The sequence below is a fragment of the Dromiciops gliroides genome, chromosome 4, assembly GCF_019393635.1.
Source record: "Dromiciops gliroides isolate mDroGli1 chromosome 4, mDroGli1.pri, whole genome shotgun sequence".
Taxonomy (NCBI): Eukaryota; Metazoa; Chordata; class Mammalia; order Microbiotheria; family Microbiotheriidae; genus Dromiciops; species Dromiciops gliroides.
Genome location: NC_057864.1, coordinates 328764730 through 328792233, shown reverse-complemented (window position 1 = coordinate 328792233; position 27504 = coordinate 328764730). Strand labels below are relative to the sequence as shown.

The 27504-nt window shown below is 34.7% G+C and overlaps 1 protein-coding gene across 1 annotated transcript in view; it reads left to right on the top strand.

Moving 5' to 3' along the window:
• The window catches only part of ASCC3 (activating signal cointegrator 1 complex subunit 3), a 344494-nt gene that overhangs the window by 147903 nt on the left and 169087 nt on the right, over nucleotides 1-27504 (top strand). Inside the window, 4 exon segments of the mRNA XM_044004344.1 lie at nucleotides 17094-17285; nucleotides 17572-17796; nucleotides 26423-26465; nucleotides 26468-26541. Of these exon segments, the coding sequence (XP_043860279.1) occupies nucleotides 17094-17285; nucleotides 17572-17796; nucleotides 26423-26465; nucleotides 26468-26541 (534 nt within the window).

Here is a 27504-nt window from a genome sequence, read left to right as displayed (position 1 = left end):
CTTCTATATTGCAGAGCTGCTTTGAAGATCAAAAGACATACATTGCATAAAATGCTTTATAAATTTTAAAACCCTATGTAAATGTGAAATCTTATTATTGGAAGCAAATACTATCAGACTCCTTGAGCCAATTGAACCTATGTTTGTGGATCCTTTGAGCTTAAAGGATATCCTCTCCCCAAAATCCAACCCATAACTTTAGTTAGAAGTGACTTTTCCCTCTAACCTCACATATTTCTTTTTTACTCATTTTTTTGTGCATTATAATCTTGTAAATACAATGTGTATCATATCCCCCTGGTGGGCTAAAAACCAATCTATGAAGGGAGGGACCATGTCTCATTTAATTTTTTTTTTTTAGCTTACCTAATACTTTGCACAGTTCTCTTCACATGGTAGGGTTTTAATAAATAAGTTTAGTTACATCTTCCAAATTATCTTTCATTTTGTCTTATCATTTTGAGCTACACAGAGAATTTCCTGCAGATAGTTTTTATAAGCATATATTCAAAACAATTTTAGAACAAAGTATCTTAATTTTGTAATTCAGAAATGTTTTTAACCTTTAGTTTCTCTTTTTGAACTTGCCTACTTCAAAACTCAGAACATTGATTAAATTGACATGATAATATATTGGTCTCTCAATTCTATATACAAATCAATGTTAGAATTATATGCTTTCAAGACTTTAATAAAAAGCCTAAACCTATTCTATTTTGAGCTGTATAACTTTCTCACATCACATTGTAACTGAGTTTGGTTCTTTAGGTTTTGAGATAGTCTTTAATAAAAAGCAATTAAGGGGCAGCTAGGTGGCGCAGTGGATAGAGCATCGGCCCTGGATTCAGGAGGACTTGAGTTCAAATTTGGCCTCAGACACTTAACACTTACTAGCTGTGTGACCCTGGGCAAGTCACTTAACTCTAATTGCCTCACCAAAAAAACCAACAACAACAACAATTGGGGGCAGGTAGGTAGCACAATGGATAAACCAGTGGCCCTGGAGCAGATGAGTTCAAATTTCACCTCAGACACTTTGTAGCTGTATAACCCTGGGCAAGTCACTTAACTCCAATTGCCTTAAAACATCCGGGGGTATCTCCAGTAATCCTGGAGTGTGTGTGTGGGGGGGGGGGGCGGGGTGTCTTGCCACTTATCCCAGATGGCTCTGGAGGAGAGAGTGAGGTTGGTTTTCTTGCACAGCCCTCTCTCACTTAAAATCACTGCAAGTCATGACATCTGTCATAGTACTCTTCATGCCCTTCCTGTTAATGGGAAGAAGGAAAACTAATAGTTAATAAAGAATAGGGTTTTTTTTCTTTGTCAACAACTGGTTGTGTCTTCCCTCACAGTCTAAAAATATTTCTCATAGAGATTAGCTGTAGAAAACAATGAGTCCTCCAATGTGATTGCCTTTTATTACAATCTCTCTTTCATGATATGCCTTACTTGTAGATGGAATCTTCTCCATAATTCTCTGCTGCAAATTCAGCAAGGTCAGGAGACAGACCTAGCATTTCATTTGTTTAAAAAATCCTCAGTGTAGAAATTCCCTCTATTAATGCAGATTGGCAAATCATTGGTAACTGATATTTTAGAAAATTTTCAAAGTATGCAGTATGTGGTGGTGGTGGTGGTGGTTGTTATAGTTGTAGTAGTTGTGGTGGTGGTGGTAGCAACAGGTGTAGCAGGAGTACCAGCAGTAACTAACATAGCTCTTTACAATTTGCAAAGGGCTTTTAGCTATTCCATTTTATTCTAACACTAACCTGTAAGGTACTATTATTAACTGCATTTTACCAATGAGGAAAGTTAAGAGATTAAGTGATTTACATCCCTAGTAAGTTTAAGTTTCAGAGGCAAGATTCAGACTCAGTTCTTCCTAACTTTTAAGACCAAATTATAGTACTTCCTATTGGAGTTTTTTTAGAAATATATTCTTTCATATTATATAATTCATCTCTGTCAATCAAAAAGCCTGTTGTTCAGTCATTTTAGTTGTGTCTGATATTTTCTGACCCCATTTGGGGTTTTCTTGGCAAATACACAGGTGTGATTTCATTTCCTTCTCAAGACCATTTTACAGATGAGGAACTGAGGCAAGCAGGGTTATGTGATTTGCCCGGGATCACACACAGCTAGTAAGTGTCTTGAGAACAGATTTGTCAGGCCCATCAGTTTATCCACTGTGCTACCTAGCTGCTTAGTCAATAAGTTAGCATTTATTAAATTCCTTCTATATTGGGCATTATACTAGGGTCTAAGAATACACAGTTCCTAAAGGAACTTCTCTAGTATCTCACTTGCAGATTCATACTTTAGGTTAAATTATCTTCATTGTTACCTGATGAAAAGATTGTGGTTTTTGATATTTTATAACTCTGGGGAAAATAACTTTTTTCCCAAAAAATTCTTTCTCTAATATTTCAAAGGATTCTCCGGTCAGCATGAATTTTATTGATTTATTAACCACTTACTCCATGCTAGGTACTGTGCTAAGGGCTGGCAATACAAATAAAGGGAAAATAATCAGCCTCTGACTTCATGCACCATATATTCTAATGGGAGAAACAGCATGTAAAAAATTAGGTACATAGTGAGATATATACAGAGTAGAAGAAGGGTAATCTGAGAGAGGAATGCAATACCAACTAGTAGAAAGTTGCATGTGATCTGAGTCTTAAAGGAAGCTAGGGCTTTTAAGAGAGAGAGAGAGAGCTGAGGAAAATGAATATTCCAGAAGTGTAGGACAGTCGATGTAAAAGCAAAGAGATAGCCAATGGAATGTCATGTTCAAGGAACTATAAGTAAGCCAGTGTTAGGACTGGAAAGGTAAGAAGAAATGGGCCTTCCCAGAGCTAATGGAAATCTCAAAGACATGATCTTCTATGTTCCTACTGCTAATATATCTATCATGGATCTGACTTGCCCAAAGAAACCTGCCAAATATAATAATAATAAAGAAATTATGAAACAAGTATTAGAGGCGCCATTGAAGGCTCTCTTAATCTACAAAGAATTCCAGGTTTTATTTTAGGACATTAACAATTTGTTACTCTTTTAACTTTAATGTTGACACTGGCATTATTCTTTTTTTTTTTTTTTTTTGGCAGGGTAATGAGGGTTAAGTGACTTGCCATGGGTCACACAGCTTGTAAATGTCAAGTGTCTGAGGCCAGATTTGAACTCAGGTCCTCCTGAATCCAGGGCCAGTGCTTTATCTACTCTGCCACCTAGCTGCCCCCATATGAAACCATCACAAATTCTTTTTGTTTTGTTTTGTTTTTATGGGGCAGTGAGGGTTAAGTGATTTGTACAAGGTCACACAGCTTGTAAGTGTCAAGTTATCTGAGGTCAGATTTGAACTCAGGTCCTCCTGAATCCAGGGCAGGTGCTTTATCCACTGCGACACCTAGCTAATTGGCATTATTCTTAATGAAAATTTTGTTAGGCTCCTTTTCTTATATGATGAGTATGGTTATAGCACCTATATGGTAGACTTTATCTACTACATTACCTCCAAAAACAAAGTAGTGAAGTAGAAAGTTGTTCATCCCCAATCACCACTGGAGAGCTCATATCTTAACATTATGTCCCTATATTGGGAAATCTCATACCCTCCATATAATTCCTGACTGAAGAGGAAAGACACACAGAGAGAAGATCAATGCAGAAATTTGTTTTGACTATACATGTTTGTAATGGTGGGTTTGTTTTGTTTGTTTTATTATCTTGGGCAAAGAGGGTGAAAAAGAGAAAGGGCAGGGAGGTTTTTAATTGAAAAAATTGAATTAAAATAGTAAAAGGAAAAAAAAGAAATGGAAGAAAAGGGTGTAAGATTAAGATTGTTAAATAACAGGGATTCTAAAAGGTGCAGTGGAATAGGCATAGATAAAAAGGGATATGCATAGGATAAAACTGAGGTGGATGGGGAAGATGGCACACTAAGTGATGGTAGGCAAGGGATATGGGTTTCTCTAAGGCAACCAGAGACTCATTTCTCACTGTTAATAGAAGACTAAGAGGCAAGAATTTGCAAGAAACCTTGCTATTATCTTTTTTTTTTAAAATGATAGAGGACAGAGGTTTGTAGATCATTTATTTGTTTTATTTTGTTGGGTTTTTATTGTTGTTATTTTTAGTGAGGCAATTGGGGTTAAGTGACTTGCCCAGGGTTGCTCAGCTAGGAAGTGTTAAGTGTCTGAGGCCGGATTTGAACTCAGGTACTCCTGACTCCAGAGTCGGTGCTCTATCCACTGTGCCACCTAGCTGCCCCTGCTATTATCTTTTGATTGGGATTCAGCTAAGTCATGTGACCACCAAGATGGAAATCCAGCAATGTTCTCCAATCCCCACAGACTGTCAGAAAGCCTCCAAAAGTAGAATCTTGCGCCAGAGGTGGAATGTAATTTTGCCTCGTCACTTGTGGAGCAGGAAGAGGTATAGAAGATCTCGAAACATGCTTCTCTTCTGCCACTCAGCAAACACCACGGGGGCTGAAAATCTGCCTTGACACCCCATTACACCCTCCAGCCCCTTCAGAATGAGCAGATACTGTTTCACCCCAGGCATCTAAAGATGAAAGGGAACTAAAGACTAGAGGGAACTGGAGCAGAAAGCCAACAGGTTTCTCCACCAGAAATAAAGGACAGAGAACTATGATCCTACTAGAGCCCTTACTATCCTCCCAAAAGCTATTCGGAGCAATGAAAGAAGCCAGTGAAAAGTAAATTCCCTCACATGGGAGAGAGTGGAGACAACTTTAAGGTACAGCCTCAGGGGCAAATCCAATAATAAAGGTCAAAGGGTGAGCAACAGGTGAATATTAGGGGGAAAGGCTAAATCTACCAAATATCTTAAAAGTAAGAAAATGCAATTTAAAACCTTGAGAACAAGGAGTTAAATTAGCATGGAAAACACTAAAATTAAAAGGAAAGATGACTATAAAACATCCAGTTGATTAGCAACCTGTCAAAATATTGTAAGACAGTAGAAATTAAATAGTTACCTGGTAAACCTCAGAACCTTTTAGATTCTAAATAAAGTACCACCACTGATAAAATTAAAAATCAGTCCAAGTAGCAAGTCATATCTGAGTGTCTAACCTCATGCATATAAAAAGACTTTCTGGCTTCCCTTAAGAGTGTCAGAACTTCATAGAACCTTTTCAATAAGTTAGAAGCCCAGCAGTATCTTAGTATAAGTAGTCTCTTGAAATTTTATAATGGCTATTTGATAAATTCTGATTGCAAAAATTCTTCTTTTTTTCTTTCCTTTAACAACACATTCTAAAAGCACAGAATTAACTTCAGATAACAGAGATTCACAGATACTGACAGGACCCATCTTGCTTCAGGAAATTGCGCTAATTGGAATTGTGTGGCTCTTTATAATGAAAACATTATTTGAAGGAAAAGAAAGCAAACAAAGATGGGAATAGCAACTAGACTAGTCAAATATACATGCTCTGAAAATTTTTGCCAAATTTTTCACACAGTAAAATAACACACGGATGAAGAAAGTTTATTTTGAAATCCAGTGTTAAACATTTGAATACATAAGCCATAAAAGTCAGTCTGTCACTCCATGTATCTTGATTATCAGATATTGCATATGGACAGTAAAGTCAATACAGGGTTGAAAAAGAGGAAAGAAGAGAGCTGGATTTTATTTAAGAAATTTCCAAGTGCTTTCCACAACCCCAAGCTTCTTTCTCAGCTTTTTAACAGAAATTTTCTTCTGATGATGCTGTATGGATATAAATCATGAAATAATGTCACAGGCTCTGAAGGATTTAAATTGTAGGCCACCTGAAGGGCAAAGAAGTGGTAGAGTACAGGTCAGTACACTACAATATATCCCCTACCAAGACTTTTGCAGAAGTAACCCAGGATATCTTTGGATAGATATACACTCAGATCAGAAGATGACTGTATTATTTAAACTTTGCATCTTCTCCAAACTCTTGGCCTGAATGAATCCATATGAATTTTAAAGCTGCCTTACATTCAAATTGTTTGTTTGTGCAACATGACATAAAAAGTACATAACTTTATTAGTCCAGGCAGTATATTTGGAAACTCCTGCTGAAGGAAAATAGCCTAGTTTTAATCTTTTTTATGTTCTCTTGGCTAAACTATAACAACTTCATGGTGGTTTAGTGATTTTGACAAGGTCTTTCATTTTAGATATTACAAATTGTGTACTTGTTGTGTAAAATGAAATAACAAAAAGATAAAGGTATCAGAATATAAAAAAAGGGTAAGTATAAACAAATCCTAAATACTATTATATGGATGGGAGCTTAAAATTTCAGGGATCTTTATTGATTTTATGAGCTACAAGCATTTTTATACTTTTCAAAAAAGGAAATAATGTTTCTTTAACAAATTTTGTAAAAATGTAAAAATATTTCCTTTAAAATTTCAAGGAGGGAGAGAATAGAGATTTTAAAAAATCATGAAGGGAGCTGTTATCGGAATAAATAGTTACAATTATCTGACCTCTATTTTAGCAAAAAAAAATTAAGTGCTTGTTAAGTGTTTATTCTGTCTTAAAATTATTTAGTGATATAGTAAAAAGTTTGGTTTTGGTTTATTTGCCACGAGTTTTAGCCATCTGGTTAAAATGGTTGACCTTAAGAAAATTCAATCTTTAAAGAATTGCAGTGTTTTATTTTTAACAATAAGGCTACAAATTTTAAATAATACTTGTTAGCTACTACCAGGTTCTGAGAATGTTGAAGTCATGTTCCTACTTAAAGTATAGGAATATAGGAAGCAAATATGTTATTCTACGAGAAATAATTATTATGAAATTAAAAGACGGTTTTCCCCATTGTAACCCTAACAATGATAGAATTACTTTAAAAACCTGTTTCAGGAAGTGTAAAGAATATCACCTAAAATCAATTGTGTTCCCCAAATTTACTTAAGTTGAAAAAAAAGGAATTTCTATTAATTTTTTCAATAGCAACAGCATATTTTTGAGTTTTAAATCTTGATAGATTAATTTAAGCCTTGTGTTTTGTCTACAAATGCAGTTCTATTCCAACATTTATTTTTAATGAAGGAAAGTTGTAAATTATTTTTTTTTTGTATAGTTCAAAATGTAATGATATGGTAGCTTCTTTACTATTCCATAAAAATACCCTTGATTTAGGGTTTTTAAAAACCTTTTTCTCAGGGGCAGCTAGGTGGTGCAGTGGATAAAGCACTGGCCCTGGATTCAGGACAACCTGATTTCAAATCTGGCCTCAGACACTTGACACATACTAGCTGTGTGACCCTGGCCAAGTCACTCAACCCTCATTGCCCTGCAAAAAACCAAAACAAAACAAAACAAAAAAATCTTTTTCTCATATTGTATATTTTACCCTGCTTAAGAGGTACAATAATTCAACATTTTATTTATCCACATCTTTAAAAGGGATTAAAACAATTAATATAGAAGTTTCCAGCAGAGGGCCTCATTTTTCTGAAAGAAATTTTGGATAGTAGAACAGACCACGAAATCACACAATTTTTAAAATGTTTAAAAACAGCAACAAAACAAGATGGTTCATAAAATCTAAATGAAGCATTCACCAAATGCCAGTCCCCAAGTTAGTTTTTAAAAAATATTATCATATCAGCAGCAATGGATTAGCTAGATAAATTGATCAGCAAGCATTAAGTACTGGCTTTGTGCCAGGCACCATGAGGTGATAATGATATAAAGCCCATCACAAAGTAGTTCACGCCTTCAAGAAGCTTACAGTCTATCAGAGGAGACAACACACAACACAGGTCTATCTATAAAATAAGTACATATAAAGCAATGTTGGGGTAAAGTACTAGCACCTATAGGAATCAGGAAAAGCTTCATGTAAGTATATTTGAGGTTAGTTTCAAAGGAAACTTAAGCATTCTGAGAAAGAGGTGAAAAAAAGTATATGCAAGCTTAGGGATACAAAACCGGAAACTAGAGAAGGGATGTCATGGTGAGAAATAGTAAAGAGTTGTTTGTATCACCTAATCTGTATATGAAGGGGAGTAATGTATAATAAGCCTAGAAACGTAAACTGGAAGAAGATTGTGAACAACTTTATATATTTGTGTGTGTATGTGTGTGTGTACATATATACAAACATATACAAATACACATGGTTATAAAATGTATTGTGTGTTTATATACACATATACAAGTACACACATATACATATGTATATGTGTGTGTGTATGTATGAGAGTCAACTGCATAAAGATAAATTGAGATGATGAGACAGAAGAGAAGATGAAGGAAGAAAAGAGAAAAGCCTTCTTGAGTGCTAGACCTGTAGTCAGGAAGGCCTGAGTTCAAACCTATCCTTAGGTGGGTACTAGCTGTGTGATCTTGAGCAAGTCACTTAACCTCTGTTTGCCTGGCTTTCGTCAAGTGTAAGATGGTGATAATGATAGCACCTACCTCCCAGGATTGTTGTAAAGATCAAATCACATAATATTTGTTAAGTGCTTAGCATAATGCCTCACATATAGTAGATGCTATATAAATGTTAGTTTTTAGTATTATTGTTATTACTATTCTTTTTGTTATTATTAAAAGCTAAGCAAGACCTAGGACAGAAGCTTGAGCTATGCCCACAGTTAAGGTGAATGATGTAGATGATGATACAATAAAGGAGATTGATAGGAGAAGTTAGGAGAAAAACAAAAAGAAAGGAGAGGAGAAGAAAGGAGAGGAGAGGAGAGGAGGAGCAAGTAGTCCAAAGTGTGGAATGCTACAATAAGGTCATTAGGATAAAGTCTGAGAAAAGGTCATCAGATAGTGTTCTCATATGTCTTCAATTTTTTCATCTTTAAAATGAAAGTGTTAAGCCAAATGATCTCTTTGGGTCTTTCTAGCTCTGTGAGCCATAATAAGCACTAAATAAAGGTGCCATTTCTCATGAATGTGGGAGAATCCAAGTTTTTTTTTTTTTTAGTAATTCTTTTTATTTTATAATTTATTACTATTTCTATTTTTAGCATTTTGGGGAGGGTGGGGCAGTGAGGGTTAAATGACTTGCCCAGGGTCACACAGCTAGTAAGTGTCAAGTGTCTAAGGCTGGATTTGAACTCAGGTTCTCCTGAATCCAGGGCCAATACTTTATCCACTGCGCCACTTAGCTGCCCCTATTTTTAGCATTTTTTAAAAACGTTGAATTTCAAATCCTCCTCCCCCATCCACTGAGAAGGCAAAAAATGTGACATTACTTATGCATATGAAATCATGCAAAACATTAGCCATGTTAGCCATGTTGCCCCCACCCCAAAATAAAAATAAAAGCAAGAAAAATGAAGAAAATGAAAAAAATTATGCTTCAATCTACACTCAGACTCAGTTCTCTCTCTGGAGGTTGATAGCATTTTGCATCATAAGTCCGACAGAATTCAGAATTGTTATGGAATTGTTCAATTGCTGAGAATAGCTAAGTCGTTTATGGTAGACTGTGAATATCTTTTGTACAATGTTCTTCTGGGCATGCTTACTTTATTTTGCATCAGTTTGTGTAAGTCTTTCCAGGTATTTCTGAAAGCCTTCTGCTTGTCACCTTTTATAGGACAACAGTATTCCATCACAAGTATATACCTCAACTTGTTCAGCTATTCCCCATTTTATGGGCATCACCTCAATTTCCAGTTCTTTGCTACCACAAAAGAGCTACTATATTTTTGTACATATAGACCCTTTAATTTTTTAAAAAATATATAAGTATCTTGGCAATATAGATCAAGTAGTGTTATTTCTGGTTCAAGGGGTATACATGGTTTTATAGCCCTTTGGGCATAATTACAAATTTCTTTGCAGAATGATGGGATTAGATCATTTCACAACTCCACCAGCAGTACTTTAATGTCCTGATTTTCCCACATCCCCTCCAACACTTGTCATTTTCTTTCCCTCTCTCTCTCCCCCCTCCTCCCTCCCATTTTCCTCCCATCTTCCTCCCCTTCCCACTCTCCCTCCCATCTCCCTTCCCCTTTTCCTTCCTTCCTTCCTTCCTTCCTTCCTTCCTTCCTTCCTTCCTTCCTTCCTTCCTTCCTTCCTTCCTTCCTTCCTTCCTTCCTTCCTTCCTTCCTTCCTTCCTTCCTTCCTTCCTTCCTTCCTTCCTTTCTTTTTCTTTCATTTTTCCTTGCTTCCTTCCTTCCAACAGGTGTGAGGTAGTACCTTTCTCAGTAGTGATTCAGAATATTTTTCATGACTATGGATAACTGATTCTTTGTCTGAAAACTGCCTATTCATATTCTTTAACCATTTATCTTATAAATTTGACTTGGCTTTCTATATATTTGAGATATATCAAAGACAATTGCTATACATTTTTTCACTGTTATTTTTACTGTGTATTTCCCTCCATCAAATTTTTCCCATTTATCCTTTCTCTCTTCTTTCAGCTAATCTATCCTTAAAAGTGCTTTGCTTTTGACCATTATCTCCCCAAATCCACCTTCCTTTTCATCACCCTCTCTTTCTTTTATCTTCTTCTCTGTAGGGAAAGATATCTGTACCCAACTGAGTGTGTATGTTATTCCCAATTTGAGTCAGTTCTGATGAGAGTAAAGTTCAAATGTATCTGCCAGCACCACCACAGTCCATCTTCCCCTCTAATGTAAAAGCTCTTTTGTGCCTCTTTTATATGAGATAATTTACTGTATTCTACCTTTCCCGTCCCCCTTCTGTTGCTAGTATATCCCTCTTTCTCACCCTTTAATTTTATTTTTTAAAATATCATTCCTGCAGTCAACTCACACCCATGCCCTCTGTTTATGTAAACTCGTAACTGCCCTAATAAAGTTCTTAGGCATTACAGGAATCATTTTCTTATGTAGAAAAGTAAAAATAGCTTAGCCTTGTTGAATCTCTTATGATTTTTCTTTCCTATTTACCTTTTGGTGCTTCTCTTGAGTCTTATTTTTTAAAAGTCAAATTTTCTACTCAACTCTGGTCTTTTCAACAGGAATTCTTGAAATTCCTTAATTTCATTGAATGTCTTTTTTTTCCCCCCCTAGAAGAATTGTACTCAGTTTTGCTAGTTAGGTGATTCTTGGTTGTGATCCTAGCTCTTTTGCCATCCAAAATATCATATTCTAAGTCATCTGATCCTTTAATGTAGAAGCAGCTAAATTTTGTGTTATCCTAACTGTGGCTCCACAATAATCATATTGTTTCTTTCTGGCTGCCAGTAGTCTTTTTTTCCTTGACCTAGGAACTCTAGAATTTGGCTATACTATTCCTGTGAGTTTTCATTTTAGGATCTCTTTCTGGAGGTGATTGGTGTATTCTTTCAATTTCTATTTTACCCTCTGGTTCTAGAATATCAAGGCAGTTTTTCTTGATAATTTTGTAAAAAGATGATGTTGAGGCTTTTTTTTTTTGATTGTGGCTTTCAGATAGTCCAATAATTTTTTTTTTTTAAGTGAGGCAATTGGGGTTAAGTGACTTGCCCAGGGTCACACAGCTACTAAGTGTTGAGTGTCTGAGGGCGGATTTGAACTCAGGTACTCCTGACTCCAAGGCCGGTGCTCCATCCACTGTGCCACCTAGCTGCCCCGGTGCAATAATTCTTAAGGTTTCTCTCCTGGATCTTTTTTTTTTTCCCATTCTTTTGATTTGATTTGATTGTTTCTTGATGTCTTCATGGAGTCATTAGCTTCCACTTGCCCAATTCTAATTTTTAAGGAATTATTTTCTTCAGTGAGTTTTTTTATCTCCTTTTCCATATGGCCATTTCTTGTTTTTAAAAAGTTTTCTTCATTGATTTTTGTGCATATCCTTTTCTATTTGACCAATTCTTTTTTTTTAAATTAAAGGTGTTCTCTTTATTGTTACAGATTATGTTATACATAATCTATATATAGATTAAAGTAAAGGTGTTCTCTTTATTGTTATAGATTATGTTATATATAATCTATATATAGATTATGTTATAGGTTAACTATTGGATTTTTGTGCCTTTTTTGCTATTTGACCTATTCTGTTTTTTAAGGGGCTGTTTTCTTTAGTATTTTTTTTTTTGGTGCCTTCTTTACCAAGTTATTGACTCTCTTTTCATGATTTTGCTATATCACTCTAATTTCTTTTCCCAGATTTTCCTCTGCCTGTCTTATTTGATTTTTGCAATCCTTTTTGAGCTCTTCCAGTAATTCTTTTTTTTGGGCTGAAGCCAATTCACATTTTTCTTTGAGGTTTTGGATGTAACTGTTTTGACTTTGTCATCTTCTGAATTTATGTTTTAATCTTCCCTCCCACCATTGTAACTTTCTGTGGAACTCTGATCAGTGTAATGACCAACCATGATATCAGAGAACTAATTATAAAATATGCTACCCACTTCATGATAGGGAGATGAAAGACTCAGAGTACAAAATTAGAATTTGTTTGGATTAACTGTACATGTTTGTGACAAGAGTTTTGTTTTTCTTTCATTCTCATTGAGGCAGGGGTTGGGGTAGAGAATTTTTTGTTTTGATTTAAAAAAAGTAAAATTTAATTTTAAAGTAAAACTAATTGTAATGCTCCTATGATACTTGATCACTGACAGGAAGGACTTTTTGTAAACTCATAGATAAAAGGACTTAAGGTTTCTATAGAAAATTATTTTATGTCACTTTCTACTGTATAATATATATATAATGTATAATACTGTAATATACATATCAAACATAAATGTTTATAGATTTATTATTTTGGTGGGAAAGTTTAATAGCTGTGAAATAACACTTTAAAATTTATATCTAAATTAATTTTATTTCCATCTTTCCCATCCTTGAACTTACTGGTCCCTTTTTCTGTCACCTTTACTTGATAACATTGTTTCCTTATGGTAGTGTTGGCAAAGTTAAAACATAAAGCTAAGGATTTAGATTTCCAGTCCTATTCTCCCCTGGAACATGTAGAATAACCAGCTACTTGATGTGAAGCAGTAATTACCACACTGGTAGATGATGATTTTTCTTTAGCATTCTGTATCCTGCCCAGTGCTTTATTTAAATAGCAGGGGACTAATCCCCTCATTAGGTTCTGTTAACATATCAAAACATTGCTTTGACTGGAGAGTTACTAATAGTTGTCAGTCAACCAGCAAGTAGTCATTGAACTTGGTTCAATGTGAAGCATTGCAGCCCTGAAGGCATCCCTTCCTGGCAAGAAAATGAAACAATTAGGAAATAAGACAGTAAGTGCATTCTGACATAATTAAAATGTTATATTATTTAATGCAGTCAGAGAAGGCAACATTGTAACATTTGTCCTGTGGCTGTAAACCAAATTATATAGATATATTCTTTTTTTGGGGGGGGGGTGAGGCAATTGGGGTTAAGTGACTTACCCAGAGTCACACAGCTAGTGTCAAGTGTCAAAGTTCTAATATAATTTTTATAGTGAAATTTATAACAAGTTTTCCTTATTTATAAATAATTTCTTATCTATTTGCAGAATAAACCTTGCTTCCTCATATTTCTCATTTATTAACAGATCATTATTTCAAATTGCATTTGTAAGATTTTACTAATCAGAATAATTTTCTACTAAATTTTCATTGAGTCCCTATCTAATTTAATTTGTAGAATTAGAAACTCTGCTTTTCTACTATGAATACTTTTAGGATATTTAAACAATTTTGTAAATGCTCTTACTAATCAAATTCTCAGATATTTTCAAATTAACTGGATAATTTTCAGTGAGAGAGGAGCAGGGCAGGGGTTAGCTTTTTTCCCCTATTGGTCTAGATTTCCTTGAGTTTTGTTCTTCTCATGTATTCAGTCTACCATTCCTTACATATACACTTGAATCTGGATAAAATTCAACTTGTGTGACTCATTCTTTGTGTGTGTGTGTGTGTGTAAGTGAAAGAATACTAAGATAGGATATTTATGTTCTATTCATATATTAGATTAAAAACTCCAGAAGGAATTTCTGTTCTTCATAATAGCCTCATGGATTATAAGATTTTTAACAATTGTTTCTGTGTTTATCTAGAATAACTGTAATGTGTTCCAAAAGAGCCTTTATACTTGGTAATGTGAAAAAGGGATTGATAGCTTTTTAAATGATTAATTCAATACCTATAAACATTCCACCTCAGTGGAAAAACCTTGTTATATATATATTCTTAGATGGACTTCTATGACAGTAGCTCTAAGGTCCAGTTGATAACTACTACTAATAATACTTTCATTATCTGTTTAAAGTAAATTTTCGACATTTAATAGGCATAAATAGTGCCTGTTTTTGCTCCCCAACAATGTTACCAAATCCCTAAGGCATTTTGTGAAGTTTGCATTATATTAGAGAAGAGAAGAAGAGAGTTAAGGTGAATTAAGCCAAAGTTAACCTGTCCATGGGCTTTGATGTTCTGTCAAGGAGCAATTAATTTTCAACTCTAGGTTGCACATCTTCATCTCATACATACTAGACATCCTCAAAACAAAACAAAACCCCTTACTCTCCATTAGCTATCATCCTGTGTGATACAAAATGAGTTCAGTATCTTTACTTCTTTACTTCTCATTTTCTTAACTCTCTGCATTCTGGCTTCCAGCTTCTTCACTCATTTGAAATTGCTCTCTCCAAAGTTACCACTGCTCTCTTGATTGCTCTAATGGACTTTTCTCAATCCTTCTTGACCTCTTTGCAGTCTTTGGCACAGTTGGTCAATCTCTTCTTAATACTCTCTCCTTCCTATGCTTTCTTTTGACATTACTCTCTGAGTTTTCCATGTTACTATTCTTTCTCAGTCTCCTTTGTTAGAACTCCAGCCAGGTCGTGCTTGCTAACTGGAGGTATCCCCCAAACTCTTTTGTGGGCAATCATTTGTTCTACCTCTATAATATTTCACTTGGTGTTCTAATCTGCCACCACCTATATATCCAGCCCCAGCCTCTTTATCAAACTCTAATCTCACACTTCCAACTTCCTTTAAACATCTTGAACTGTATGTGCAACAGATATGTGCATGTCCAAAAACTGAACTCACTATTTTTTCCCTCAAACCCTCTCCTTTTTCTAATTGCCTTTTGTTGTTGAGGATAATATCATTTTCCCAGTTACCGGGCTCACAACCTGTGCCATCTTTAACTTCTCACTCTCTCACATTCCCCTATCCAATGAGTTGATAAATCCTGTAGATTCTACTTTTGCAGCATCTGATGTTCTCCCCTTCTTTCTGGCACTGCCACCATGGTGCCGGCCCTCATCACCTCACACAGAGACTATTGCAGTAATTCTCTGATTGGTCTAGCCTGAAGTATTTCTCCACTGCACTGTATTCTCCAACCAGCTACTAAAAGGATCTTCCTAAAGCACAGTTCTGACCATGTCACAGCAATACTCACCTTTCAGTAGAATCCAGTGGCTTCCTATTAACTCAAGACTCAAATATAATAAAATCCTCAGTTTGCCTTTTAAAGCCCTTCATAACTTGACTTACCTTCTACCTTCCAGTATTCTTACAGTTTACTCCCCTCCATCTATGTACTTGGTGACACTGGCCTCCTTGCTGTTCCTTGCACAAAACATTTCATTTCCTGACTCCAGGTATTTTTGCTAGAATACTCTTCCTGTCATCTCCACCTTTTAGTTTCTCAGGCCTCCTTCATGTTCCAGCTAAAGTTCCACCTTGGAGGAGGAGAAGGAGGAAGAGGAGGAGGATGAAGATAGCACTTATATAGTGCCTACTATGGGAACAGCACTACACTAAGTGCTTCACAGATATTATCTCATTGGGAGATAGGTGTTCTTATTATCTTCCTTTTATATTTGGGGAAACAGAGGCTAAATAACTTGCCCAAGATCACACAGCTGATAAGTGTCTGAAGACAAATTTGAACTTGGGTTTTTCTGACTCCAGGCCCAGCACTCTATTCGTCATGCTGCCTAATTACCAGACTTTCCCAGTTTTTTTGTGCCTTCCCTCTGAGATTATCTCTAATTTATCTTGAGTGTTTTTATTTATTGATATATATATATGTATAGAGAGACAGACACTGAGGAAATAGAAATAGTTTTTACATAGCTGTTAGCATGTTATCTCCTCCATTAGACTGTGAGCTCCTTGAGAGCAAGGACTGTTATATTTTGCCTTTCTTTGTGTCTCCAGTGCTTAGCTTACTGCTTAGCACATAGTAGGTGCTTAATAAATGCTTGTTAACTTCACCTTTGTGTTCTCAAACCACTAGGAATTTTTTTTTAATTACTTCCAAAAGAAACACTAGGAACCCAAATATAAGAACTTAGAATAATAGAGATGATTGGAGCACATGACACATCTCTTCTTCCCTACTGGGTTCAGGCTTCTTTTCACTTATTGTCTCACTACAGGGAGGTTGGGAATCAGCTCTCCTTTGCCTCCACCGCCTGAAGACTAGGAGTATGATTTCTAGCAATATATGTATTACAACAAAATTCAACTAAAAGGCATATATGGCTGCCCTATGAAGCTCATTATAATGAAATTTTGCCTGTACAGTCAGCTCTTTCTCTTCAGGTACCACTTATTTCCCTGTTATTCAGACATTCCATGGCTGTCCCTCACACTTGCCCAGTGAGCTTCATATTCACCATTTAGCTATCTTTCTTGCAGCTTCCAGAGGTCACCTAATCATAATTACTTTCCCTTTCATAGCCTTGCTTTTTCTTTTGGAATATTGTTTACATATTTCATTGTCATATTGGTTTTTATTTTGCTTGGGTTTTGGCGGGTATTTCTCCAATCTGTCAGTTCAGGAAAATTGTATTTGTCTTTTCACTGGTGTCAGTTATGGAATATAAATATAAAAATACTAAGAATTTTTATTATAGACTATTTTCAGCTCCTTTCCTACCTCATTATTTATCTCCATCTCTCAGATGTTCCAGTTGGCACAGTCATAAAAGTTTTTTCACAGGCTAACCAGTTTTATAAGACCTTTACCATTAGGTTTATTAAAGAGTCTAGAGTTGATTATAATTTGAAAAACTGACACTAAGTTGTCTTAAGAGATTATTAGTGGGAGGAAATGTAACATTCAACAATGATGCTAAAAGCTAGGGACATTTTTTTTTCACAACAAATTCTGGTTTTTTGCCTGTTACAGGTGCAAAAGTCAAGAAACAAGCAGTTGCGAGAAATGTTTCCAGATGGCTTTAGTATTCATCATGCCGGAATGCTTCGACAAGACAGAAGTTTGGTTGAAAATTTGTTTTCTCATGGACACATCAAAGTTCTAGTTTGTACAGCTACATTAGCTTGGGGTGTCAATCTCCCTGCTCATGCTGTTATCATTAAGGTAAGAGCTTATCTCACATGGATATGTATCTGTTTTAAAACAAACCTATAAATCTATTCACACTGAAAAATATTGTGTTTTAGGTGGTCTGATTGACTTTAAATGGTTTTCTTCATTGAGAATCTAGTATGTATTATATAAATTTAACTATATCATCGATTATGATAGGATTAGGTAAAGTACACTTTTGAAATCTTACCATATTTGCCTAATTTCAGCATTCATCTCATCAGGATTATGTTTGTATGTGTTTATGTTAATTTTTATTAACTTTTTCTTTAACCAGGGAACACAAATATATGCTGCAAAAAGAGGTTCCTTTGTTGACCTTGGAATTTTAGATGTCATGCAGATATTTGGTCGAGCTGGAAGGCCACAGTTTGATAAATTTGGGGAAGGCATAATCATAACAACTCATGATAAACTCAGCCATTACCTGACCCTACTTACTCAACAGAATCCAATTGAAAGCCAGTTTTTGGAAAGCCTTGCAGATAATCTGAATGCAGAGGTAAGATCTAATTAATGATAACTTGCATCTTAGAAGCTGTAGCTAACCAAAAGACCTGGATACTCTTCGAAAGAGGTCAGATAAAACAGAAAAACTTATTGCTCATCTAGTCATGTTTTCTCAAAATGGGCATCATATTTTTGTTGGAACCACGAATATCATTGTATAGAAAAGTAGTATGAAAACCTCTCATGTGATCTACAGAATTTCTAACTCAGATTTAAATATCATAATATACAACTGGTAAGTAATGATAATTGTAAATTACAAAGAAGTATTACAGGGTTCCTAAACATCTTTCTGTCCCCATTCTCCTTGGCTTTCAGTAAACATTCTCCATATTCTCCAATTCAGTATGAAAAAGAAATAAATTCCCGAGTTTAACATTCATATTCACATTAAAAAAAAAAACACAGAAAAGTTTATCCTGAAGAAAACTTTAGTTGATACATCAAATATTTCTTTATTATAAAATTGTTAAATGTTAACCAAAATTCAGTCAAATAAATTAGTGAGGCCTTTTATTCTGTTTCTTGTCAACTAATAGTTTTATTTTCAATATATTTTTTGAAAGAGATGCCACAAAAAAACTTAAAAAAAAAAGAAACTGATACCACATATGTTCAATATCCAGTTTATTTCATCTTCTTTATTATAGCTGGTTTTTCAAAAATTTTGTTGGGTTTGTTAGAATAGTAACCTATTTTTTTGAAAAACAAAATATATCACGCTCATATTTATGTAATGTTTTAAGTGTTTTCTTCACAAAAATTTTATGAGATAAATAGTGCAAGTTATTAATGCCAGTTTACAGATAAGAAAACTGAGACTCCTACAGGTTGAGTGACATACCTACAGTTATACATCTAGCAAGAAGCAAAGTCTGGGCCCAAACCAAGGTTTTATAATTCCATTCCTTGGCTTTTTACCTTAATCCATGCTATCTCTCTAATGAAAATCCTTACCTTCCTAGTTGGTAGAAATAATGGTATTTTATTTCTGTCTTTGTCATTCTCCAGAAGCAAAAATTCCATTTTGGAGATAAAGATCATAGGATACTATTTCTTCTATATTTGCCAATATCAGGCTTTCCTCAGAAATATTTGTTAAAAATTTTTTCTCCCAATACATTTGACTCTTATTTTTGTTCATGCAAATACTTTCAAATTTAATGTGATTATTTTTTAAATCTTTATATTAATTTCAGTATTTTATTATCTGCTCTCTATCTTGATTTATTAGTAATTCTTCCTTTTAATCATAGTTGTGAATAGTTCTTCCTCCTATTCTTTATTATTACTTTTATTATTTTAAATTATATGACTTTTTATACTAAAGTCATATATCTTTGGGAAATTCTTCTGGAATATGCTATAACATGCTGGTCTAAACCAATTTTCTGCCACATTGCTTTCTGATTTCCTTTAAAATTAATTATGTCTTTTTTTCCTAGATCCATAAAATGACCTCTTGTTGGTTTGATTGATGTGCTACTAAATCAGTAAATTAAGTTAGGGATTATTGTCATTTTTAGGATATTGGCAGAAATCTCCCCCAAACAGAAAATCTCTTTACTTTTTTAGTTTTTCTAAAAACTGTTTTGAGGTTTTAAATTCCAATAATGTCTTGCTAGATTAGCTCCCATATGTTTTAATTGTTTTTATTTATTTTGAATAGCATTTCTCTTTCTAGATCTTCCTGCCTTTCTTAGAAAATTTTGTAGCATTTCTTTCATATGTCTTGCTCAGTGAAGATCTTTTACATGATTGGAAATATTTTCTATTCTGTTTTTGTCCTCTTTATGCCTTTTCATTGCCCTTTTGGTTTCCTTTAAGTTGAATTTTTGAGAGATTGAAACATTTCAAGATTTGCAACTACAGAACAATAGAAGTCACTGAAGTCAACCAAGCACAGAAATGAAGTCAGTTGGAACATACATAATCTTGTCAAATAGAAAGTCGTGGTGGCCAAGGACCATACAAGCATTCCAGAGAGCTCAGTGAAAGGCATGAGTAGAAGTGAAAGGGTACATGGAGAAATAAGATATTGAGGGTGATGGGATTAAAGATGTATGCAAAGGAAACAAGAAAAGGGGTTTGTAATATGACATACAGAGGTTTAGAATCACTGGGATTGGGAGAGGATGGGACTGTGAACCTAAACTAACTGTTGAGGAATGAAGTCAGGAAAATTATCAGTGCCTGAAACAAAGTACACTGAGAAGAGATGTGATTAGATTGTTCAGGGCCTTCCCATGATGTTCACCCCTGTGTCAGGTGGTAGCATAAAGTCCACTGAGGTTCCTCATGATGGAGCAAGTGAAGTTGCCAACTGGGTGAGGCAGACAGGAATTAGAAATTGGCAAATATAAGTGGGTTTCATCTGGAAACCTTCAGAGCACTGGAGAAGGCCCGGTGGCAAAGAAAAAAGCCAGAGGGCTGAAAAATTAATCCAGGCTGGTATAGAGAGGACACAACCTATCAGTCTGAAATCCTGGGCTCCCTGGAGAAAACCCAGGGATGAAGGCAGAGGCCACAAACTGACAGGGACTGGATACTTATGAAAGTGTTCCCTGGGAAGTCACAGAGACATGTTCAAGTAGTCTAACCAGGTAGCAAATGAGAAGATAGTTGGCCTGAGACTCCTTAAATGGAGGTTTTGGAGCTCATGGCTCTGCCCTGCAATAAGAGAAGCATAGGGGCAGCTAGGTGGCGCAATGGATAAAGCACCAGCCCTGGATTCAGGAGGACCTGAGTTCAAGTCCAACCTCAGACACTTGACACTAAACTAGCTGTGTGACCCTGGGCAAGTCACTTAACCCTCATTTCCCTCCCCTCCCCCCCCCCAAAAAAAGAAAAGAAATCAGAGAAGCAGAGGTTACAGATGAGGTGTGAGTACCAAGGCTAATTGGATATTACAAGATGATGAGATTTCTTAATGATGATGAGGTTGCTGGAAGCAGAGTAGAGAGAAATCCAAAGAAGTCAAAAGGAGTATAACCCAGTGGGGACATGAAGGGGAATTAGAGCACTTTTCTAACACCACACACACACACACACACACACACTCTCTCTCTCTCTCTCTCTCTCTCTCTCTCTCTCTCTCTCTCTCTCTCTCTCTCTCTCTCTCTCCCTCCCTCCCTCCCTCCCTCTCTCTCTCCCTCCCTCTCTCTCCCTCCCTCCGTCCCTCCCTTCCTCCCTTCATCCCTCCTTCTTTCTCTCCCTCCCTCCACCCACAAACTCTAATTATTTTCTTATTGCTTCTAGGATCAAATATAAAATAATGCCTTCTTAAAACCTTTCATAACCTGCCCCCTCCAATTTTTTCAGTCTTTTTACACCTAACTCCCCTTTACATACTCTCCCATACATAACCACTGCTCCCTATTCCTGGAATGCTCTCCTTATACTTCCTGGCTTCCCTCAACTCTTAGTTACAATCCTGGGGCAGCAAGGTGGCACAGTAGACAGAGAACTGGCCCTGGAATCAAGAGGACCTGAGTTCAAATCTCACCTCAGACACTTACTAGCTGTGTGACCCTGGGCAAGTCACTTAACCCCAGTTGCCTTAAACATCTGTGGCCATCTCCAGTCATCCTGATATATGTCTTACCACTGGAACTAGATAGCTCTGGAGGAGAGAGAGTGAGGTTAATGACCTTGCATACCCCTCCCTCACTTGAATCCAGTTTAGTGTAAGTCATGACATCACATGGTCCTGATGTCTTGGTCTTCTTCGGGAATGAAGGACCAAAGGACAAACAACAACAACAGTTAAAATCCCACCTTCTATAAAAATTTTTTTGCCAGATCTCCCTTTATCTTAATGCTATCCCTTTAAGATTTCCTCCAATTTACCCATCATTTATCATGTATGTACATAGTTCCTTATATATTGTCTTCCCTTTTAGAAACTGAATTCGTTAAGGGAAGACATTTTTGCCCTTTTTTTTATAGCCTCAGAGTTTAGCACAATACCTGTCACATTGTAAGCACTTAATAATTGCTTGTTTACTGAATGACTGAAATTGGAAAGGACACACCAAATAGAAATCAAGTAGAAGATATTTCTGTAGTAATCTATTGTCATCACCAATAGCAACAGAGCCATCGTGTTTAGTCTTTTAAAACCTCAGTTTCTAATGGTTCTATAGGGAAATGGCTCATAAGAAAACAAAGTGAAGAAATGTGCCTGGCTTGACCAAGTATGTGACACATCAGAATTATACTTTTTAAGGTACGAAACAGAGATTAACTTTCAAGATTTTGAGGGGAAAATATTAAAAGAATAGAAAAATACTTACATTATTATTACAAGCATCCAAAAGGTTACCAGAACAAGAAAAGATTAACTACTTCCAATTCAGATAACTATAAAATCTATATAGAAAATGGTCTATCCATGTCATCTTTGATTTTGAAAAATTATATAAGGAAAAAGTCCTTTCAGATCACTGTATGTTGCTTTTTTTGGGGGGGGTGAGGCAATTGGGGTTAAGTGACTTGCCCAGGGTCACACAGCTAGTAAGTGTTAAGTGTCTGAGGCCAGATTTGAACTCAGGTCCTCCTGAACCCAGGGCTAGTGCTCTATCCACTGCACCACCTAGCTGCCCCTGTATGTTGCTATTTAGAACCTTGTGTGTGATTTTAGTAAAATCAAATTCTAAATGAATCAAATTATAATGGGAAACTTCATTGTGGTAGTAACCTATAGCATATTACCAAATATCCTTATATGCCAAAAGTTGCATAAAAATTCATTCAGAATCATACTTATAGAGTTGAAAAAGACCTCAGAGGCCATCAAGATCCAACTTAAACGTAAACAAGATGCCCTAGAATATTTATTGCATTAATTAACTAATTGAGACTTTGATGCAAGATTCTTTGTATTCTTAATTCATTGAATAAAGACATATTACGTGACTTTGTATTTTTCAGATTTTCTAAGTTTCTAAAGCAAATTTGACAATGCTTAAGAGAACTTAAATTTGCCTGTGTGGTGCACAAAATAGCAAAACTCAAATGCCTAGAAAGACAAATAATTATGAAAAGTCACCTGTGATATCATCCATAATTATGAATTATATATTTTTGGACAATAGGTAAAGATAGATTCAATAAATACATTTCTCAAATTAAAGAAAAGAAAATGTAAGGGTCTAAAAACTGAATATTTATTTGAAAATAAAAAGTATCTGTTACCCAAGTTTAAAATAAAGCATTTATTTTTAACTCAACTACAATAAATCAAATATAGTTGTTTAGTCAACACAAAGTCTTCAGGGAAAATCATCATTGTTTAATATTTAGTATACTCTGTGTACACAAAGATGTTATCCCTATCTTTTAGGATTTTTATACACTTAATGGTCATTGTGTACTCAGCAAATCATCATAAAGCAAAGACCAAGTAACAAGAAATTAGAGGACTGGAAATAAGATGGGGGGGGCAGGGCAATGAGGGTTAAGTGACTTGCTCAGGGTCACATAGCTAGTAAGTTTCAAGTGTCTGATGCCAGATTTGAACTCAGGGCCTCCTGAATCCAGGGCCAATGCTTTATCCACTGCACCACCTAGCTGCCTGGAAATAAGATTTTTAATAAAAATTGTTATAAAAATCTCTGACATTAGATTTCCTTAGCTTTTTAATGCTAGTGTCATTTTTAGGCCTTATGATTCCACATTCCTAAGAACTAGAAAAAAAGCAGTTAAAAATATTGCATATATTTAATTGAACTGATCTAGAGAAAGGCATATTTAATCTCAGTTGTCTAAACTAGGGGCTAGAAGATAACATTAACTGGAATAGATCATTAGCACTTGACTAGTCTTTCTTTGATGGGAGTATCCTGTACTGTATAATAAAAGAAGAAAAAGACATAAATTTCTTCCAGACTTTTGGGTGTATTTAAGACCTAATTGAAGGCGGCATTAAGTTCTACCTTACTCCTGCTTAACCTTTCATGAAGAAATCCACAGGAGTATCACCATATCACTAGATAGCTTTTTAAGAATTGAACCTTCAAGATGGGAAAAATATTTTTAGAAATTATCTTTTACAAGTCTAATCACTTTGGGCAACTTCTGACTTATTCTGTTGCTCTTCTTTTTGAAACTTAGAAATCCTGAGGGTAATTTTTATAGTAGACTGAAAAGGCCTAGATAAATTTATAATGTCTACGCTTTTTTCAAATTGAAAACAAATTTTCTTTCAATGCATTTTAAAATTAAATGAGTTATAAAGTATAACATATTTGCTTTTTACATAAGATCAATTGATTGTCCTACTTTCTTTAAAAAGGCAATGAATTATCACTTTTCCAAGTTTCATTAGAAGAAAGTATTGTAAAATAATTTAGATTGCATCAGACAAGTGTTCTTAGGTAGCTGCTACTTCAGCAACTACTTAGAAGTAGTTGTTGATTTTTGTCACTAGGTGGCGATCAAGGATTGGTATAAAAAATGCACTGCAATATTATTATTAGGTGAATACATTTCTTTTATTGTAAAAAAAAACCCAACAGTTCTTTTGCATAGCTCTGCGAACTCTAGCCCATTCCCCCTGGTTTTTTAAAGTAATTATTGCTTGGAACTATATTTTTTAAAATTCTTGGTGTATTTTTTTCCTTTGATAATAAGAGCAAGGTAGTTTTTTGTTGTTTATAAAATTACCTACTTTCAGAGTAGTTTATTATTTTTAAATGTCTTAATATCTTTCATGATAAGAAAGTATTTTATAGCTTTCAGTTACAAGTTTGGAAAAGAACTTTAGGAAGCATCTGGTTTTTAATCTTGCCTTCAAGCTAACTTCCCTTAAAGTAATCCAGACAAATGGATGTCTGTCCTATTATTTAGATCTCTAGGGAATGAAATTGTATAGCTTCTCTTGTTGTAATCCATCCTAAGATTTAATACCCTGTTACTGTAAGGAAATCCTTAAGAGAATAAAATTATAAATTATCCTTCCATTTTGTCAAATTTGATGCAAATAAGTGTTCCTACTCATGGTTTTGAAATCATATTATTTTTTGCAGGAGATGAAAGTGTGTGTGTGTGCGCACGCGCATGCATTGTCTTTTTTCTCATTCTTCCTGCCATTTCTCTTAACCCCTTTTATTGGTAAATAGTAGTGAAAGTATTTTAATAAATACATTTATGTCATTTCATAACTCCTTTATTCATATAGTTAAATAATAGTACTGATTCTGTGTTAGCAGTTAGAGTAGAGATGTAAAAATTGAGACACTGGAATGTGAGCTTTTTTCTACCTGTAATTTTTTTGTTAGTATTGTCCATTTTAGATATGCATTCTGTTGAATATTTGGAAAAGTGCATTATGAATATCAATAAGTAAAGTCATAAAATGGGAGTTTGATAGGGTAATTTTTATTGTTGCTATTGTTGAGGATAAAATTATTGAAGAAGAATATTATATACCTTGTGTTGATGCATTTTTTTAAAAATGAAATGGAAAACCTCAATTAAACAAAACAATTAATGATCTGAATTGGTAGAATTTGTCTATACTCATGAAATCACAAACCTAAGCCAAAAATGTTTTTCGTAAATTACAAAAAATATATAAAGTATAAATCAGGAACTAGATTTTACTTCAGACTGACAATTAAAAATAAACATAAAATTTTAAATCTGTCTCATTTGAGATGCATATTTTTCAGATAAAATTACATTCAGCTATGAAAACTGAAGGATAAATAACATTTCCATTATTCTTATATAGTTTATCCTATATAAATATATAAAAACCATTTATATGACCATCCAAACATAGTATTCTCTGGAGAAATATTGACAGTTTCAATGTATTTTGTTCAATTTTTTTCATAAAGCTTTTACATAATATTGTAAAAGATGATGTATATGTGAGTCTCAAAAAAGGAAAGAGAGGTTTAATCTGTGATGACTATATATATGGATACAGTAAAGAAATCTGAACTTAAAGATAGTGTGTTATAATAAGTGTAATTCACTTATACTTTTCAAACTTTATTTTTTAATTCATTTTTAAGTAAATCATATTTTAATAATGACTCAAAAATGTCCTTAAGTTCTTTAGAACTGAAGTTGTTTAATTAAGAGCTGAAAGGCAGATAATAAACCATCTAGCCCTATATCCTCATTTAATAGATGAGGAAACTGTAGTGCCATATGTTAAGTCACTTGCCCATGGTTATGTATAGTTAAGAAGTAGTAGGGGCAGTTAGATGGCGCAGTGGATAAAGCACTGGCCCTGGATTCAGGAGTACCTGAGTTCAAATTCAGCCTCAGACACTTAACACTTACTAGCTATATGACCCTGGGCAAGTCACTTAACACCAATTGCCTCCCCAAATAAATTTAAAAAAAATAAAAGTAGTAGAACTTTTTTTGAACCCTAGTCCTTGGACTACATAAGTCAGCACTCTTTTATTTTGAAAATAGCATGCTCATTATTGCGTTTTCAAACTGAGATCGAGTTTCTTTTAAATATTAAGAGAAATGCTTATAAATTGTTTACTTTCTTTTTAAAGTATAAATTGATTTACATCCTTTTCTTATGAATAAATATTCTTGATTGTATGTTTATAACACATGTTTAATTTTTTTCATATTTGGACTTACAGATTGCTCTGGGAACAGTTACTAATGTGGAAGAAGCAGTGAAGTGGATAGTTACACTTATCTTTATGTACGGATGAGAGCAAATCCATTAGTATATGGCATCAGTCACAAAGCCTATCAGGTATAAAATGCATTTTTTTTTTTTAAATCAGATTGCTTCTTCTGGTTTTGTTAATCTATTCATGATATGAGGGCTAAATATTTTGCTATTGCCTGCTTCGTCTGACAACAGCTATGTGCCTAGATGAAGGAAAGATTTTTCATCTTTACTCAAAAGTACAAAGGAAAATCAATTTTGTCCATGTCTTCCTCTTTCTCAAAACTTTATACCCAGTGACCTACTGCTAAATGAATTTATTAATAATCAACAGATTACTTCTATATTTTCTTATTTCCACAGTTTAAAATTTTATTATGTTTTCCACAACAACTTATTAGAATTTTAGTTTCTGAATGTCAGAATAGAAAACCTGGTTAAAACTGAAATAATTAGACTTATGCTACATATATTATATTCTTCTTTTCAAGCCCCTTCTTAACACATAATCCATAAGTAATGGATAGCAGGTAATGAGCTTTCATTTTCTAAGAGTTTTAGAATTGAGATCAAGTTGCTGTTGTATTTTTTAATGTTTTTTGGTATGGTTGCATGTGAGCACAGAATATGAATCATCTTTTTGTGATTCATATTTAGAGTTGTGTTGTCTACATAATTTATGGAGAATAAGAAAGTTTGTCTTTTCTTTAGGGCCATATTTTTTTAATTTTTAATTTAATTTAATTTTTTAAAATTTTTTTATAGAGCCATATTTTAAATACTTCCTAATTATAGATTAAAATCCAGTTTCTCTCTCTCTCTCTCTCTGTCTCTGTCTCTCTCTCTCTCTCTCTCTCTCTCTCTCTCTCTCTCTCTCCCTCCTTCCCTCCCTCTTTTTCTCTCTCTTTTTTTGCTGGGCAGTGAGGGTTAAGTGATTTACCCAGGGTCACACAGCTAGTAAGTGTCAAGTGTCTGAGAACAGATTTGAACTCAGGTCCTCCTGAATCCAGGGCCAGTACTTTATCCACTGTACTACCTAGCTGCCTT